Here is a 20725-nt window from a genome sequence, read left to right on the forward strand (position 1 = left end):
AAGTAGTTTAACCACTGTGAAAAATAATTTGACAATATCCATTAAATGTGCACATCTTTTCTCCCAAAATATTACAAAAGGATCAAAACCAGAGTTTTCATCAACAGCAGTCTGGTTCACTATACTGTGATACTATGGAAAATAACACATAAGCTTAAGAGAACGATGCACACATACAAATGTACAGATGTATGTAGAGACAGATACATCGATATATATACACACCGCTCCTATGAAATACCTCTCCAAGATACATGACTTGGTATAGAAAGAAAGTTATAGAAGAATCCGTAGAGTATGATAGAATCTGTGCCTTAAAAATTTAAAAAGGCATAAAAAAGGCACTTATATGCATGCATAGCTCCGCATCCAATGTACAGAAAACCCTTGAAGGATGCCCCTCACACTAAGACAGAAAACGAGACTAGTGGAAGGGTGGGTAGTAAGAATTCTAACCTTTTTTATCTAGCCATCTTTGACAATGAGAATGTTTTTATGTGTTCCTTGTGTAATTAAAAATTGTTTTGCTTAGTGAAGTAAGGACAAAGAAGAAGAGGAAGAAGTGGCAGAAGTTTTACGCAAAGGGTATTTTCCCACAGGAGTAGTGTGTACACTGTTAGTTGGGTGCCCTTCTGCTGCAGCCGCATCTGCCCTTGAGTTACGTTTTCTATCGCTGTTTCCCTGGAGGCCTGGTAATGAGAACAGCAGCAGCAACATTGCTAAGCAACAGTGCTTAAGGTATATATGACCCCTGACTGCTAAACAGCATCTGGTCTGCAAGAAACTACAAGGAAACCATCACCATCTGATGGGTACACCGTACTTTGGAGATTTCCTAAATGCAGTGACTCTTGGAACTGGCATGCCTTTTCTGCCTGACTCAAACCTTGTTGGAACATAGGGTCAAAAATATCACAAAGCCGTGGGTGAGTCACATAGGCATCTGAGATTTGCACCAACTGAACCAGCTATGTGTGGAAAAGTCCTTTTCAAATTCTAAATAGCCTATGCTATTTTTCATGACTGACAATTAAACTGCCTTATAAACTGTAAATACTCCACCTTAATCATTCCCTGAGTTAGATGTAAGCAACGCTATTTTGCATTCAATTAAACTAAGGCATTTTTGGTGAATACCAAGTCATAAAACTTAAATTCATTACACAACTGTAGTAAATTTATGATTCAAATAAATTTTATCTATAATTTCCCAAACCACTATGGAAAGTTAAATCATTCATTTTATATAGTACAACACAATGTGGGACTATATAAAAAAAAATTTTTTCCAAAGAAGCTGGCTTCTAAGTTATATCTTGAGAAAAAAGATTTTTATGTAACTTAAAAATCTAAATCACTTCCTTAAAAAAAAAAAAAAGCTAATCCTCAGTGTAAATCACAGTAGGAAAAAAAATCATTCTTGATGGACAAAGATGAAACAAAACTTGCCAAAATATAAGTGTAAATGCTTTAAATAGCAAAGAATGATATTGCAAACACTGCAAATGAAAATGCCAATGTAACATAATACAACACAAAATCACATTTGTGACTCAGCTTTATAAATATTATGATACCAGTAACTGTCCAGCCTGAATATTTCATCTGGTTTTAGAATGGTATTAACAGAACCAAATTCAGTATGATCAGTGCAATACACAGAACTTTCTTTTTAGTCACACTCTATTCAACTACTTCTTTTGGGGTTTTTTTTTGTCACAAAATCATTATTTTTTGTGGAAAATATAGAAAATTTAACATAAATTTAAAAATTGGGTTACCCATAGTCCTATAATCTAGGACAATGACAGTTAGCATTTCGTAAGTATACTTCCAGCTTTCCTTAGGGTTTTTGTCATCGTTGTTGTATTTTGTTCAATTACCATTTATCCCCCCGTACCCTCTTCCACCTCCACCCACCTCCCCACCACAATCACCACACTTCTTTTGAGGGGTCTTTACAATGCATGAAATAGTTCACCAACCAACTCACATTCTGTTTTAATAGTTCTAGGAAGGGTCCAAAAACCTGCATTTTTTTTTAAGGGAGCTGATTCTGGGGAATCCCAGAATAGGACTTCGAAGGGGAACAGACCACCCCCACCCCACCTCATACATACTTACAGAAGTATAGGGATTTCACACATACTCACAAACGTATTTTTTTTCCCTTTTTGGGTGATCTTTATCCTAAGTATCAGTAAGTCTTACAACTTACAACTGATAATAAAGTGAAATACTGTAACAAAAAATAAAAAAATAAAAATAAAACATAAAGTGAAATATGTCTGTTTTAACTGAATCCCTTAATGACAGACTTCAACTTCAGAATAGCTTTTACCTCTGGCCCCAGAAAGAAAGAAAATGCAAGAATGGGGTCATGATAATGTTTTATTTCTGAAAGGAAAAAGTGAGAAGTCTAAAGTAAGTATGGCAAACACCTCGTATCTGTTAATAAATCTGAGAGAAGGTGAATATGAATATCACCATACAGTAGTGGCCCCCATCTGTGGTTTCACTTTCCGCAGTCAACCACAGTCCAAAAATACTGAATGGAAAATTCCAGAAATAAACAATTCATTCGTTTTAAAGTGCCCACTGTTCTGAGTATCGTGATGAAATCTCAAGCCACCCCTCTCTGTCCTGCCCCGGACGTGAATCACTGGGCGTCTCCACGCTGCACACACTCCCTGCCCGTCAGTCACTGAGCCGCCCTCTCGGCTGTCAGACTGATGCCACCGTCTCACAGTGCTTGGGTCCACTCACCCTTATTTTACTTAACAGTGCCACATTCGCCTAACTTTTATTATAGCATATGTTCTATTTTATTAGTAGTAATTGCTGTCCATCTCTTACTATGCCTAGTTTATGAATTGAACTTTATCATAGGGATGTGGTATAGGGAAAAACACAGTACAGATAAGGGTTTTGTCTGCAGTTTCAGGCGTCCCCCGGGGGTCTTGGAATGTATCCTCCACAGGTAAGGGGAGACTCCTTTTTTACCACCCTTTTCTGTGTTTAAAATACTTAATGTTTTTTAAAGAAATGTCAATAAATAACATTATTCAAAAAGACAGTACAAGAGGATCAGCATAAGCCACCACTACCTGGAAGCAGCAGTCAATACCCTTTGATAACTTTTGTCTTGGGAGGATCCACTGATTCTATGCCCCTCATCTTGGTAGCAGGACAATAAGCATGACCTGTTTGCACTTGCTTAAAGCAATGCTGTTTTTCACTGTGAACAAGATTTAAGTAAGGATGGAAGGAAAGTGCCCCTCTCAGGTTCACATACCTGTGTCACTACCGGATCCTGTTGACAAAGCTGGCATGATGCAGCCTGCAGGCTGGACTCCAGGCTCCAAACAAATGCTCTCCGCTCAGAAAGCCGCAGAGAATTCCAGCTCAACGGCCTGCAGCCACGCTGTCTACCAAGATTTATATATATCGCACAGGCCGTTTCTACAAAGAAAAAGAACAGTTTAAAATAATAACAAAAAGAAAGATTACTCAATTGTAACTAATTCATAGCCAACACACTACCAGAGAGATCACAATTCTTCTGAATTTTTTCTACATGCTACATACAAATATTCAGTGTGAGAGTTTTTCATTCTGATGTGATATTTCTAATTAAAAATATGAAAGTTCTTCATGGATGTATTGAGGCTTCCTTAAAAGATTTTTGCTGTTAGTTTGAGGACTGCTAAATGCATAGATGGAGAACTTAAAGAAGCTTTTGTAAGCCAATGCCATTTGAAAATTCCTTCCCTCTGTTAATCATAATTTTAAGATATACTTCTAATGTAGGACAGATACTACAAATTGTCGACAACTTATGACTAGTTGTAATTTTTAAAGAGTTCATCCTAATATGACAACTGCAAAGTTCTCTAACTAAAAACTGCAAATAACCTTTTAAAGACTACTAGAATTGAAGTAAGATATTATTATAGATTTACAGCAGTGGTAATAATCTAAAGTAAACCTAACAATCAAAGCTAATAGACAAAAGTAATTCTTTTAGTAAAAACTAAGCTTTGATATATCTTGGAAAATATCAATATTTTCCAATAACGATTTTAACTGTTTATCCCAAAATAAATAGTAAAGGTACTACTGTATAGTAGCTAAGAGCAATTACTCTATTTTGATCTAATCTCTAATCCTGCTAACTCTGTGATCTGGGACAAGTTATTTAATCTTACTAGGTCTTAAACTCCTTGCAAGCAAATGAAGATAACAGCAATTTAAAACAGTTCAATAATTAATTACGATAAGGCACACAGCACAGTATCTGGCACATGGCAAACAAACAATAAATGCTGGCTATGATGAAGACTGCAGTTAATACAGGTAATGAGATTACAAAGTGTAAACATAAAAGAAAGGAGCAAGATTAAAATTTACATTGTCCTGACACCTAGAAGACCATGTGGTTTAAATTTAGACAATTGCTGCCCAATAACGGAAAGTACACTGTATTTATATTTTTTAGAAATCAAAGAAGAACCAAACAATGTGTTTAAGGTCATTTTTTAATGCATTTTCCCCAGTTCTCCGTTAGGCAAATTCAGTAATTTAAAAGCATATTTTAACATGTATTAACAGAAAAAACAGACATTGTAAACACCCAAAAAACTGCCTTATTTCGATTCTAAAACCTTAAATTGATGATTCGTATTACAGAATAATAAATGAGCTTGCCAAATTTCACTGGAAAAAGTCCAACCTGTAAAATTCTATTAAAGCCTTCTAAATTAGCTTTTTAATTATCAAAGTGAATGTTCATAGGAAAAAATTCACATCAAATAGACTACCTTAGACCAGACTATCTGGTGCAATGTCTTGAATTTTGTTTCCTATTATTACAAAAGATGACAGAATTAAAATATGCTTGTAAATCCATATGAAGAGGAGTTAATTAAAATGAGGGCAGTTATTTTAAATACCAAATAAAAATATAAATCACTAAGCTAGAAATAAAAAAATAAGGAAAAGACAAACCAAAGTTTAATGAATGGCCACTTCTGAAGCTGTTTTCCTCCAATAATTTTAAAAGGCAACTCTGCTTTTTAAATTATCCTCGCAATCCATATTAAGATTCAACTACATAAAAGTATTCCTAAATTTAAACACAAAGAAGGTCCAAAACAGACCATAAATAATTTAAAGAATGCATTTAATTAGTAAAATTTTGTTTTGCTGCTAAGAAAAAAGGAGAAGATGGTTAGAATTTTAAAGTATACGCACACACATTTCTACCATTAGGACAATGTGTGTATATGGGTAGGTAATTACTATGAGTGTCTGTCTGTATGTATTTAAGCTCTTTATGCCATGAGAAAAATTCTAATTTTTAAGGTAGAGACTACATAACTACAGAAATACATACGCCATGCAAACTACTTTCTTCACCCCTTAGAAAACATACAATGTTTCACTTTTGTAAACCACAAACACCATATAATAAGCAAACTTATGCTTATATCAAACATTCTATTTAAGACAATCCTACATTCCATATCAAAACATTCTTCTGAGTTGATATTGCTGCTGTACATATATCCCATATACGTAAAGCCTTAGCATTTCTCATTTTTTATTTCATAATGAACACTCAAGGTTAAATTTTTCCAAAGTCATATTGTTTAGGAAATATATGCTACAATGTAATTATCTTCTCAGAACATATATAAGTATAATAAAAAATAAATGATTTGATATAATCCCTACCACTAAAATGTTCAAGATTTTGTAAAACAAAGCAGAGTTGCTCGGTTTAAGTTTCAAATTGAGCTAAATTATTGTAGTAATCATGGGTTTTTTGGCTAAATTTATTGAAAATGCATTGGAATTTGTCAGAACCCAGCCATAATTATCACTGACTGTTGTATGGAATCGATTTTCTACAACGCAAAAATACCAGCTGTTACAGTATGTCCTGAGAGGGATTACAGAATATTCTTAAATTGAAGTTCAATCCATCTTTCCATAAAAAAGAGAGAGCCAGGAACATAACAGCGGTATCAAGTGCACCTGAAGCATTTACAATACCCAATAGAACTATTACAACCCTCCTTTAAAAAGGCTTATTTTTGAAATTTCATTATTCCAGTTGTACCTTGCTTCTATATATCACACTGTATCAGGTTCTTCTGGCACCTATCATGTGGAAACAGTGAAATATGTGAAGGTCTATGAGCTTACAATGTCCGATTTCTAGCAGCCCGGGGTAACCCTTAGGGCTCCTGTAGCATTCATGACACCTAGTGGCCAACCCCAGAAGTGCAAGTGTGTGTAGCAAAGTTTTCTGAGTTTTCAGTAAAGCAAATATTGTCTTAATTGCACCCAGTGAAATAGTCATCAGCAAAGAAAAAAAAAGGCATACACACACTATCAAAGAAACACACCCTTGCCTGAGCGTCTCCTCTACTGGCAACACTCACCACATGACACTAAACACCAGAATGTGGTTTTCACACATCAAGCCATTCTATGTCATCAGCGACTGTCCTACACTTCAACTCAATTTTGACACTTTCTACCTAGAGATAGCATCAGAATTCACAGGTTAAAGACTCAGTCCTACAAGACTGCTCTCCCCCTTCAGATGTCCATCAAAAGTCCAGCTTGTCACCTGTGCTTCTAATCAATTAACTATAAATCAGAGGTTCCCAAAATCCCATCCTTGGGCTTGATCAACTTGCTAGAGCCATTTAAAGAACTCAGGAAAACGTTTACTTCCTAGTTTACCAGTTTATTATAAAAGGACACAGGCACAGACAAGGCTGAAAAGATACATATAGCAAGGTATGTGGGAAGAGGCTTTAATAATCCAGTCCCTTTGCATCACTGGCCATTGATTCGACCTACAGCCACTCTCAAGTGGGAGTAGGACTGAAAGTTGCAAGCCTCTAATCAAGGTTGATCCCCTGGCAACCAGCCTGCATCCCTAGAGGCTTTCTAAAAGTCACCTCATCAACATAAACTAAGGTGTGGTTGAACATGCCACCTTTATCACTCTTACTTACCACTTAGGATATTCCACGGGTTTTAGGAGCTCTGTGCCAGAGAACATGAGAAAGAATAAATATATTTCTTACTTTAAATAATATTACACACACCTAATTCAGGTGAACATGAGATCAAGTACTGGATCCCATTTCCAAACACATTTCCTCTTCAGTTGGGGAGACTACTCAAGAATATGAAAACTTTTAATTAACTGTCATCATAAATATTTAGTAATTATATTAACATCCTACCATTTCAAGACAACATAACTATACCCAGTAACCAAACTGTAGATTAGTTCATGAGACGCAAACACTCTAACCTTTAGTTACACTTTCAAAATGCAATAGAGGCCCAAGCTGAGTGGTTCAGCTGGTTGGAGCGTTGCCTCAAACACCAAAAAGCTGTGGGTTTGATCCCAGGTCCTGGGTTGCGGGTTCCATCCCTGTTTGAGGCGTGTATGGAAGACATCTTATAGATGTCTTTCCCTCTCTGTCCGTCTCCTTTCTTTTCTCTCCAAAATCAATAAGCATATCCTTAGGTGATAATTTTTTTAATATAATAGAGCAAAGAAATAACAAATGAAAATAAACTCTTTTACAAATCTAATCAAATATTTTTAAGCTCAGTTTTTAAAATCTAACTGAAGATTTTTTGAAGCTGAAAGATTGATGATGTTAGCCATCATGACAGTTGTGAGGTGATATCTCACTATTTTCATTTGCATTTTTCTAATAATTAATGACGTTGAGCATCTTTTCATATGTTTATAGACCACTTGCATGTCCTCTGTGGAGAAGTATCTGTTCAGATCCTTTGTCCGTTTTTGAATTGGATTGTTTGGTTTCGGGGGGGTGGGGGGGAAGAGTTAAATTTTAAAACTTCTAAGTTTTGTGTATTAATGCCTTATCAGACATACTGGCAAATATGTTCTCCCATCCAGTGAGTTGACTTATCATTTGTTGATGGCTTCCTTTGCTGTGCATAAACTTTTTAGTTTGAGTTAGTCCCATTGTTTTTCTTTTGTTTCTCTTGCCTGAGGCAATATATCAGAAAAAAAAAAAATGTTGCTACAAGAAAAGCCCAAGATTTTACTATGTTTTCTTCTTGGATTTTTATGGTTTTGAGTCTAACATTTAAGTCTTTAATACACTTTATTTTTGTGTGTGGCATAAGAAGGTGGTCTAGCTTCATATTTTCACATGCATCTGTCCTATTTTCCCAGCACCATTTATAGAGTAACCTGTCTTTAGCCCATTGTATATTTGAGCCTCCTCTGTCAAATATTGACTATAGACATAGGTTTATTCCTGGGCTCTCTATTCTGTTTGATTTACCAATATGTCTATTTTTATGCCAATACCATGCTGTTTTGATTACTATGGCAGTGAAGTACAGTTTGATACTAGGTAGCATGATTCCTCTTTCTTTTTTCTCAAGATCACTGTTGGTATCCAGCATCTTCTGTGGTTCCACACAAATTTTTGTAATATTTGTTTTAGTTCTGTGAAATACACCATTGGTATCTTGATAGGAATTGCACTGAATCTGTAGATTGCTTAGGGCTGTCTGGGTATTTTAATGATGTTAATTCTTCCTATCCATGAAAACAATACATACTTCTACTTGTATCTCTTTCCACTTCTTTCTTCAGTGTCTTATAAATTCCCAAGTTCAGATTTTTTACATTCTTGCTTAAGTTTATTGCAAGGTATTTTATTCTTTTTGAAGCAATTGTGAATGGGATTGTTTTCTTAATTTCCTTTTGATAGTTCATTATTGTTGTATAAAAATGCAACTGATTTCTGGATATTTTCTATCCTGCTACTTTAATGAATTCATTTATCAGTTCTAGTAGTTTTTAGTGGAATCTTTAGGATTCTCTACATACAGCATCACGTCATCTTCAAAAGAAAAAGATATTTTACTACTTGTTTTCCAATTTGGATGCTTTTTATTTCTTCTTGTCTGACTGCTGTAAGCTAGGCCTTCCAGTACTATGTTGAATAAAAGTGGTGAAAGTGGACATCCCTGTCTTCTCCTCAAACATAAGGGGAACACTTGTAGTTTTTGCCCACTGAATATGACACTGGCTGTGGGTTTGTCATAAATGTCCTTTATTATGTTAATGAATATTCCCTCTAATTCCCGCTTTGCTGAACATTTTTTATCATAAGTGAGTGCTGGATTTTATCAAATGTTCTTTCTGCATCTATTTATATGAGCATAAGGTTTTTATCCTTCAATTTTGTTTATGTGGTATATCACATTTATTGATCTGCAGATACTGTACCAACCTTGCATCCCTGGAATGAATCCCACTTAATCATAGTGTGTGATCTTTTCGATGTATTGCTATATTCGGTTCGCTAATATTTTGTTGAGGATTTTAGCATTCATCAGGGATATCAGCCTACAATTTTTCTTTGTAGCTTCTTTATCTGGTTTTGGAATTACAATAATGCTGGCCTTGTAAAATGAGCTTAAGAGTCTTCCCTCCTCTTGGATATTTTGGAATACTTTGACAAGGAGAGGTGTTATCTCTTCTCTGAAAGTGGTAAAATTCACCTGTGAAGCCATCAGATCCAGAGGTTTGGTTTGTTGGGAGTTTTTTGGTTACTGCTTCAATTTCACTGGTTTAATTGTTCTGATGCTTCCTGATTTAGTTTTGAAAGTTTGTATGTTTCTAGGAATTTATCCATTTTATCCAGGTTGTCCAATTTGTTGGCATATAGTTGTTCATAATATTTTCTTACAATACTTTGTATTTCTCTGATACCAGTTATTACCTATCTTTCATTTCTGACTTCATTTATTTATATCCTCTCTCTTAGTTTCTTGATGACTCCGGTTAGAGATTTGTCCACCTTGTTTATCTTTACAAAGATAAGCTCTTGGATACACTGATCATTTGTGTTGTTTTTCTAGACTCTATTTCATTTATTTATTCTGATTTTTATTTCCTTCTTTCTACCAACTTTGGGCTTTGTTTGCTGTTCTTTTTCAAGTTCTCTTAAGTGTAAAGGTAGATTGTGTATTTGAGTTTTTCTTTGTTTCTTGACATAGGCTTGTAATGCTATGAATTTCCCTCTTAGGACTGCTTTCCCTGTGTCCCACAGATTTTGGGTTGTCATGTTCTCATTCTCATTGGTTTCAAGTATCTTGATTTCCTCCTTGATCTCATTGTTAATCCAATCATTGCTCAGTAACACTATTTAGCTTCTATGTCTTTGTGTGTTTTTCAGTTTTCTTCGTGTCATTAATTTCTAGTTCATAGCATTACAATCAGAGAAGATGCTTGATATAATTTTAATCTTCTCAAATTTTTTTCAGACTTGTTTTGTGTCATAATGTGTGGTTGTTCTAGAAAACATCCCATGTGCACTGAAAAAAATGTATTTCTGCTGCTTTGAGGTGAAATGCTCTAAGATATCAATTAAATCCATTTGTTCTAGTGTGTTAAGGGCATTGTCTCCTTGCTCGTCTTCTGTCTGGAAGATCCATCCACTGCTATAAATGGGGTGTTAAAATCCCCTACTATGACTGTATTTCTGTCAGTCTCTCCATTTATGTCCATCAAAGTTTGCTTTGCATATTTAGGTGCTTCGATGTTGAATGCATAAATGTTTATTAGGGTTATATCTTCTTGTTGGATTGTTTCCTCTATCAGTATGTACTGTTCTTTGTCTCTTACTGTAGCCTTGGTTTTAAAGTCTATTCTGTCATTTATAAGTATTGCTACTCCAACTTTTTTTACCTTTCAATTTGCATGAAATATCTTTTCTATTCCTTTACTTCTCATCTGTGTGTATCTTTCGATCTGAGTTGGGTCTCTTGAAGACACCATATATGTGGGTCTTGTTTTCATATCCATTCAGCTACCCTATATCTTTTCTTTGGGGTACTTAAGCCATTTATATTTGAAGTGATTATTGATATACATGTATTAAAGCAGGCCCTTTAACATTCTTGAAATAATGGTTTGGTGCTACCAAACTCCTCTAGCTTTTTCTTGTCTGGGAAGCTCGTTATCACTACTTCAGTTCTAAACAACAGCTTTGCTGGGTAGAGCAGGCTTGGTTGAAGGTCCTTGCTTTTCATCACTTTGAAGATGTCCTATCAATCCCTTCTGGCCGGAAATGTTTTTGTTGAGAAATCAGATGACAGTACCATGGGTGCTCCCTTATAGGTAACTAACTGTGTTTCTCTTAAAACTTTTAAGATTCTCTCTTTGCCTTTAAGCTGTGCCATTTTATTCATGTTGTGTCTCTTTTGATCCATCTTGTTTGGGACTCTCTGTGCTTCCTGGACTTGTATGTCTTTTTTCTTCACTAGGTTAGGGAAGTTTTCAGCCATTATTTCTTAAATAAGTTCCTGATCCCCTGCTCTCTCTCTTCTCCTTCTTGTACCCCTATGACGAGTATGTTGCTATACTTCATGTTGTCCCAAAGGTCCCTTAAACTACCCTCATTTTTCTTAATTCTTTTTTCTTTTTGCTGTTCTAATTGGGTATTTTTTCCTACCTTGTCTTCCAAATCACTGATCTGATCCGCTGTTTCACCTAACCTACTGTTTATTCCTCCCAGTGTATTATTTATTTCAGATGTCACATTCTTTACTCCTGACTGGTCCTTTTTTATGGCCTTTATGGCCTTTTTCATGATATTCAGCATCCCTATAATCATTACTTTGAACTCAATACCTGATAAATTGGTTGCATCCATGTCATTTAGCTCTTCCTCTGGAGAATTAATTCTCTTGTTCTTTTTTGGGCCTGTTTGTCTCCCCATTTTGGCTGCCTCTTTGTGTTTGTTTCTACATATTAGGCAGATCTGCAAAGACTGGTTCAGACCTATGTCAGACGCCGACTGTGACTGGCTCTAGGTAACCTGTTTGGAGCTATCAGCAATCCACAGCTTGTGGTTCCCTTTGCTGGGCTTCAGCACATGTGAAAAGGACCAAGCTGAGCACCTAGGCCAGTTTCCTGGTTACCAGATGTGGGCAGCAAGTCTCAAAGCACCCGGATATCCACCTCCACCAGCAGGCTGCCTGCTAGGCTTAGTCACTGAAAGAGACTCTAGCTGTATATCTCAGCAGGCCTTAAGCACCACAGGGTGAGGCAAGAGGGCTTCCTGCAGGTGCGTCTACTGAATCCCCCAGGCTGATGCTGCATACAGGGGAGTGCTCTGCCCCATAAAGATGGCTTCTGCACAATGGGGAATGACTTAGCACAGGAATCCTGGCTACTGATCCTTCAGCTCTCCAACCAGAGCTACCAACCCCAGATCCTCCTCATGCCACTCCAGTCTGCTCTGCCCTTCCTCCAACAGAACCCAGGGTAAGTGTATGCCAACAAATTATTTTGTGTTGCCCTTTTAAGAGGGTGCTATATCTCTAGTTGTCTCTCCCTGGCAGACAGAAACCCCACTGCTTTTCACAGCCGGATGTTATACGGGTGCCTTTCCCAGTTCTGGTGCTCTATGCTGGGGAGCCTGGCTTGGGGTTTAGACCCAACGCTTCTCAGCGGGAACCCCCTACAGTTGAGCTATGTCTCCAGGACTTCAGCTGCAACCTGTTAGAGTACACCAGCCCTCTCACACCTCTATACTTTTACCAGTCTCATTATGGCTTCTTCTTTAAGTCCGTGGTTATAAGACTTCTCTCCAGCTAGTCTTCAGTTGGTTATTCAGGATGACTTTTCTATAATTTAGTTGTAACTCCAGTTTGGTGCTGGGAGCATGTTAGTATAGCTCTATCTACCATCTTCAATCCTCACAAGAATTTTTAAAACATACAATACCTGATTATTTAGTCAGGTCACTGACCTCTTTCCCTTAGGTTGTAAAATAAGAAAATGACAACAGCCAATAGAGCAATAGTCATCCAGTACGAATAAATCAAATTATATTTTTGTCAGATTAGCAAAAAATATATTTCTGGTGTGCCACAGAATTTTAATAATTAGTTTGTGTGAGCCATGTGATAAGAAGGGTTGAAAACTGCTGCCCCCAAGTATCCATCTCTTGAATACTGTGTGATAAAACGGGCAGCACAGAGAAGGTGCTGCTGCTGTAAACAAAATGATGGTTGTATCAAAGAAAGCATGTGTAGGAGGATTTTTTAAACTTAACCAGTTATTTTTTTCATAGAACACCATTTTTATGCTTGAAACCAACTACTGAAAGACAAATTATTCAGCCTATTCGTATCATTCAGACTTGAGAATTTGGCAAACATTTTCTTGAAAATGAAGAGTCTGAGACTTCAAAGTGAACTGATAGTACATTGCTAATGATGAAACACAAGCTTTCAAGCAAAAGACAGAATTTCATAAAACTTGCATCCACCAGCTGTCTTGCTTTGCAAGGTATCATATGAACTGAGAAATGCAAACATGCTGGAACCCAGTTCCAACTTTGCATAGGTTCCACTGGCCTCCCAAAGGCTCTTCTGAGGTCAGCGGTGATATGAATAAATGTGATTCTTGTTATATTGCGTCAACGTTTAGCTAGTGAGCTAGTATTTCAAAATTATCAACACATGGTAACAGAAAATCATGCATAAATAAAAGACATTTAAAGTACAAAATAAATCAATAAATTTTAAAACTCCTATATAATAAATGTGTTGATATACAATGTGGGGCAAACATAGGTTTACAGTTGTTCATATGGGAAATACAATAAGTTATTAAGTAATATAAGAATAACCTGTTTCACATACAATTGTAAACCTACTTTTGTCCACTCTGTATTTTCAGATTCCACATTGTAACTCTAAGAAACAGTCATGCAACAAGTTTGGGTGTTTTATCAAAAATATCCACAATTAACTGAATAAACTATTACAATATTCCTCCCTTTTCCAACTGCAGATCTGAGGTTGGATTTCTTCATTTCCTTCAACCAAAACATATAACAACAAATTGAAAGTATATAATATGAGAATATAACTGTCTTCAATCATGCCTGGAGTCAGAGAAATTCCCAACTAAATAATAATTTTGTTTTAGGAAAAAAAGTTACTTTTCATAAAAATGTTATTTATGTTAACATGTCACAAGTTTACTGTTAATTTTAAAGAGTTGAAATTATTTAATTTCACAGCTGTAATTTCGAGTATCACCATAATCCACATTAACCAAATGTTTTGGAGTCTCCAACAATTTTTAAAGAGTGCAAAAAGGTCCAGAAATTCTGGAAGTTGAGAACTGCTACTCTGTCAGGGGTAGACAAACATTTTCTACAAAAGGCAGAAAGTAAACATTTTAGACTTTGTGGTCCACGTAATCTCTGTCTCAACAGAGACAATACATGAGAGGATATGGCTGTGTTCTCCTAATACTTTATTTCCAGAAACAGGTAAAGGGCCAGGTATGCTGACCACTACCCTATACCATTATACCTTCCCTGCTCGTGACTTATGGATCTAAAAGTAATATATTTTCCAGTAACATTTATGTTGGTTATTATTTAAATACTCAAAGAAAATTTAATTTTTTTCAATTTTTTATTATGCAGAAATGTATGCAAAATGATATGTATTTTTAAACTACATAGTCCCTAATCATAAACAAAATCACATTTCAATTTTGTCTAGCCCCAGAACCTTAGAATCTGTCACTACACACAGAAAACTAAAAATAAGTTTTATACCTGGATCAACATGTTAGGGGCATGTTAGTTAAGAAAATATGCTTTATATGACCAAATACGAAAAAAAATCCTAGATTTCAAAAAAGAAAGGAGGGAAATCATTAGTGATAAAAAACATGCCACATTTTATAAACTGAACAGAGCTCAATTATTATATAATATAACACTCACAGACCCCCTTTCCACAAATGTAAATGTAAATAAAAATACCAAAGCATGCCTTGGGTGGTATGGTTCAGTGGATTGAGTGCTGGCTTGCAAATCGAAGGGTCACAGGTTCGATTCCCAGTCAGGGCACATGCTTGGGTTGCAGGCCATGTCCCCGTAAGGGACGTACAGCAGACAACCATACATTGATGTTTCTCTCCCTCTCTTTCTCCCTAGCTTCCCCTTTCTCTAAAAATAAATAAATAAAATCTTTTAAAAAAAAAAACAAAAACCAAAGCAATGAAAAAGAAGAATCCCATTGAAAGAATCTTATAAAACTTCAAAAGAAAAGACTTACATGAGGAAACAAGAGAAACGCTGCTCTGTAATCCCCAGGTAAGACACCCAGGCTTTAAAGATTGCTAGACAAGTCTGCAAGGAGCCCTAGCCCGCTTGCCCAAGTAACCATGAGTTCATCAGGGCCTTCTCCAGGTCAGTCCTCTGAGTAGGAAGCTACACACTGTCACTGTCACAATCACTCAGTCACTCAACTGTCCCTTGTCTGGAAGCACAGGTATAATGAACTGGCACGCACCAACAATGACCTCCTTCCAGACTACGCAAACCATCTACAACAGTTAGTGTGCCCTAGTGTTTTTCTCAGACTGTCCTCAAGCAAAGCCAGCAGCATTTTCTAGTGCTGGGCACATCCCACACCTCCTCACAATGGGACACTTCTTCTCTGATGATGACCTCTTTTTCATTTTATTTATTTTTTACCACCCACTACTAAATAATCTTCGATAGTCTTCAAGATTATACCATTCACCATCAATGACCCACTTTTTCCCCCCTGCATTTTAGCTCTCCTTGAATTGCTGGAGGCAGGGGAGAATAACTTCTTCATTACATTTTCCTTGACTAATTCTGAATTCCAGATCCATCCCAGCATTCCACCAGCATTCCCTTAAGCTCTTTATTGGAAAAACCAATCTTGTTATCATTTTTGATAATGAAGATATATAAATGTAATTTTTCACTTTTGGAGGGCTTACATCCCCCACTAGATTTCCTTTGGTGTGAAATCCACATCACATAACCCTAAAAATGACGTAACGGCCTCTATTCAGAAGTACTTCTATATGTGACCAACCCCGGCCTTCCAAGGGCTCTCTTACCCTTCAATGTCAGAGTAACCTCATTACTTTCCTACGGGGAGACAGCCCTGACTAATGAAAAAAGCACACATTTGGAAATGAGACAGACCAGATCTGCCTCACTGACTCCATGATCTTAGCCAGGCTATTTAATGAAATGAGATTAAATGCAATGGCATAAGGAGAAACACCTAACCTAGAGTAGCCAATCAACGGATGACAGCTTTTGTTAACATTTTTCAACCTCATTTTCATCACTCTCTATTTCTCACTTCCTCTAATCTTGCATATTTTTAAGAGGTCCTGTATTGAAAAGGATACAGTGTTTAGAGGGAGACAGACCAGTCTCCAGATTTTCCCACTTACTACATGCACAACTTAGAAGATATGAGATCTTGGAAAACCAAATAAAACATTTATTTATATATATATTTTATATATTTATAATGTATGTATATGTGTATATTAGAGACAGATAACAATGAGTGAACACAATTTCCAAGACTCGGCATGCACTGTTTCATTTAACCCCCAAGATGATCCTATAATATAATCACTGCTATCATCATCTTACAGATGAGGAATCTGAATTTTAAGCAACTTGCCCTAAACCCACAGTCTGAAGAGATTCTAATGTCAGCATGTAAGAACCTAATGCCTACACTACTAATCACACTACACGATGTTACCTTTTAACCCAGTTTTCTCAGGTATCAAAAGGAAATAATATCTATGGCTCATTTAGTTCTTGTGAGGCTAAACGAAACAACACATTTAAGGCACTAGAAACGTCACACCAGATGCTCAAACATTAGCTCCTTCCTTCTCACAACATTTCTCCTAATGCCCGTGTCTTATCTTATCCTATCCTGTTTATTTACAAATAAGAAAACTGCCCTTTTCATAACCACATCCTCTAGCTTGCACCTTAGTCATGTACCTTCACTGATAGACCCGAAACCTCAGGTAGATTTGGAAAACAACTTCTCAGCCCTCAATCCACTGATTTTTTTTGGCGGGGGGGTGGGGGGGATACTTAAGACTAGAACACATCTACAAAACCCATACCCTGTAAAAGCCACAAACAGTTCCAAAACCTATGGTCACATCTCGCAAGGTGGCCAAGAATTGTTCTCCTATGTTCTAAACAGTTATAATAAATTATAGAGTATGTCAGAAACTCAAGAACATAAATTCAGAGTCTACTGAATCTTTCTTAAGAGCAAAATGTCACCACAGAATTAACCTCAAATCACAGTAATTTCAAAATGTCATGAGACATTTTGCTAAATATAAATCAGCCAATAAATCAAGTCTTATTAAAATTATGTTTCACTTTCTATCCAAATTAACATGGATAAAAATAAAATGTTTATTAAAAAGCTAAATTCAACATTAAATTATAACAGAGTTACCAAAAGTATATACCACTTTAACAATAAAGCCTCTACTGGAATAAAATTAAAATAAATCAAAAGAAAAGTAAAACTGAAAATCCACAAACACATGAAAATTAAGCAACATACTCTGAAACAATCGACGAGCCAAAGGGAAATCAATGAAAACGAAAAAGCATAATGTATCAAATCTTATGGGATACAGTAAAGCAATGCTAAGAGGGAAGTTTATAGCTGTGAACACTTACATTAAAAAAGAAGAGAATCTAAAATCAATTGTTCAACTTTATAACTCAAGGAACTGAAAGAGGACAAAGTTAAAAGAAGAAGGAAATAATAAAGATTACAGCAGAAATAAATGAAATAGAGAATGGGAAAAAATAAACTAAAAGATGGCGTTTCTTTTCAAAAGATCAAAAAACTGACAAACCTTACTAGACTAAGAAAAAAAGAAAACAACTAAAATCAGAAGTAAAAAAAAAAAAAAAGACAGTACAACTGACACCACAGAAATAACAAGGATTACAACAGACTAGCAAAAAGTGTACACCAGTAGGTTGGATAACCTGAAGAAATGAATAAATTCCTAGAAACATCCAACCTACCAAGACTGAATCATAACAAAATTTAAAACTCTAAAAAGACCTGTAACGAATAAGAATATAGAAACAGTCATCAAAAAACTCCCAGCAAAGAAAAGCCCAGGACCAGATGACTTCACTGGAGAATTTTACTACATATTTAAAGAATTAACACCAAACCTCCTTAAATTCTTCCCCAAAGTTTAAGAGGCAAAAATACTGCCAAGTTCCATCTATGAAGCTAGCATCACCCTGATACCAAAGCCAAACAAAAACACCAGATGAAAACTATGGACTAATATCCTTGGTAAGTTGTAATTTAAGATCCTCAAAAAATTCTATCAAACAAATTCAACAGCACATTAAAAGGACTTATATTCCATTACCAAGTGGGATTTATCCCTGGAATGCAAGGACGATTCAACACATGAAAATCAATCAATGTGCTACAACACATTAACAGAATGAAGAACAAAACCATGTTATCATCTCAATTAACACAGAAAAAGCATGTGACTAAATTCAATACTTTTCATGACTAAGTACCTCAGTAAACTAGGAATAGAAGGAAACCACCTCAACATAATAAAGGCCATATATGAAAAGCCCACAGCTAACATACTCAATGGTAAAAGACTGAAAGCTTTTCCTCTAAGGTGAGGAACAAAGCAATGATGCCCACTCCCACCACTTCCATTCAACGTAGTGGAAGTTGTAGCCAATGCAACTAGGCAACAAAAAGAAATAAAGGACATGCAAAGTGGGAAGGAAGAAGTAAAACTATCTCTGTTCATAGATGACAATACATGATCTTATATGCAGAATACCTTAAAGATTCCACAAAAAAATTACTAGAATTTCTAAACAAATTCAGCAAAATGACAGAATACAAAAATTCATTGAGTTTCCATACACAAACAGCAAGCAATCCAAAAAAGGAAATTAAGGGAATAATCACATTCACAATAGCATCTAAAAGAATGAGATATTTAGGAACAAACTCAACCAAGAAGGTTGAAAGTCCTCTATACTGAAAAACTACAAGACATCACTGAAAGAAATTTAACAGAAATAAATGGAAAGACATCCTGTGTTCACAGACCAGAAAATTTAAAATTGTGAAAATATCCATCTGGCCCAAACCAACTTCTGGATTCAATGCAATCCTTGTCAAAAAAAATCCAAATGACATTTTTTGCAGAAATAGAAAAACTAATCTATAATTCACAGGATCCTGAAAATCCAAAACAACCTTGAAAAAGAATAAAAAAGTTGGAAGCCTCAGATTTCCTCATTTCAAAATATATTACAAAGCTACAGTAATCAAAAGAGACTGGTACTGGCATAAAGACAGAAATACAGGCCAACGGAACAGCCTAGTGAGCCCAGGGCAGGTGGGCATGGAGAACCCTCATACAGTCAAATGATCTTCATCCAAGCTGCCAAGACTACTCAATGGGGAGAGTCTCCAACAAATGGTATTAAGAAAACTGAATATCCCCACGCAAAAGAACTACGTTGGGCCCATATGATACACCATGCACAAAAAGTAACACAAAATAGATTAAATTCTAAATGTAATACCTAAAACTCTAAGAACTCCTAAAAGAAAACATAAGGGAAAAACTTCATGACATTGAATTTGGTCATAATTTCTTGGCTGTAACACCAAAACCACAAGAAACAAAAGAAACAAACAAATGGGACTACATACAACTTTAAAAACTTCTGCAAAACAAAGGAAACAATCAACAGAGTGAAGAGACAACCTACAGAATGCATATCATTCTTAGGAGTTAATATCACAAATATATAATGAGCTCCTACAACTCAATAAACAAAATAAAAAATGGGCAGAGAACTTCAAGAAATATTTTTCCAAAAAGCACATGACAACAAGCATATGAAAAGATGCTCGACATCATTAATTATTAGAAAAAGTGCGTATCAAAATGAGACATCACTTCACACCCATTATGATGTTATGATCCAAAAAAACAAAAATAACTAGGGTTGGTGCAGATGTGGAGAAATTGGAACCCTGTGCACTGTTGGTAAAAATTTATCAACTGTGCAGCCACTATGGAAAACAGTACAGGAGTTTCTCAAAAAATTAAAAATAGATCCACCATTATGACCCAGCAGCAACTCCACTTCTGGGTATATAATCAAAAGAACCGAAAGCAGGATCTCTAAGAGATCATTGCAAATCTATGTTCATTGCATTGATCACAACAGTAAAGAGGTGAAAGCACGTCAAATGCCCACAGACAGATGAAGAGATAAACAATATGTGATATATACATACAATGGAATATTGTTCATCTTTAAAAAGGAAATCCTGTCACATGCTACAGCATAAATGGAAGCTTGAGGACATTATGGTAAGGGAAATAAACCAGTTACAGGAAAAAAAACTGTGTGATTCTACTTATATGAGGTGTCTAAAGTAACCAAGCTCACAGAAAAAGAAAGTAGAAAGGTGTTTCCAGGGGCTATGGGAAGGGAAAAGTGGGAGGTTGTTTTTTAGGTAGAGAGTTTCAGTTCTTCGGTTCTGGAAAGCTGTTACATGACAATGTGAATATATTTAAGACTACTGAACTGTCACTTGTAGTTAATATGGTGAATTTTATATTACATGCTTTTTACCACAATCATTTTTATAGAATGAGTGTAACACTTGAAGACAGATGAAGGAAGAAATGAAGTTACTACAAACTACTAGCCCGAATAGTTGCCCAATAATCCAGAGATTATTATCAAAGATGGGG

At 35.9% G+C, this 20725-nt stretch overlaps 1 protein-coding gene across 3 annotated transcripts in view; it reads right to left on the reverse strand.

The window, feature by feature from the left end:
* Positions 1-20725, reverse strand: part of MPP7 (MAGUK p55 scaffold protein 7) — a 247737-nt gene that overhangs the window by 188815 nt on the left and 38197 nt on the right. For all 3 annotated transcript variants that reach the window (XM_054592269.1, XM_054592278.1, XM_054592262.1), the window contains exon 2: positions 3296-3462. In XM_054592269.1, coding sequence (XP_054448244.1) covers positions 3296-3332 — 37 coding nt within the window. In that variant the 5' untranslated portion in view covers positions 3333-3462. The remainder of the gene's footprint in view (positions 1-3295; positions 3463-20725) is intronic.

Source organism: Pteronotus mesoamericanus, unplaced genomic scaffold (genome assembly GCF_021234165.1).
Source record: "Pteronotus mesoamericanus isolate MK-2021 breed Mesoamerican mustached bat unplaced genomic scaffold, CSHL_Meso_final contig_130, whole genome shotgun sequence".
Taxonomy (NCBI): domain Eukaryota; kingdom Metazoa; phylum Chordata; class Mammalia; order Chiroptera; family Mormoopidae; genus Pteronotus; species Pteronotus mesoamericanus.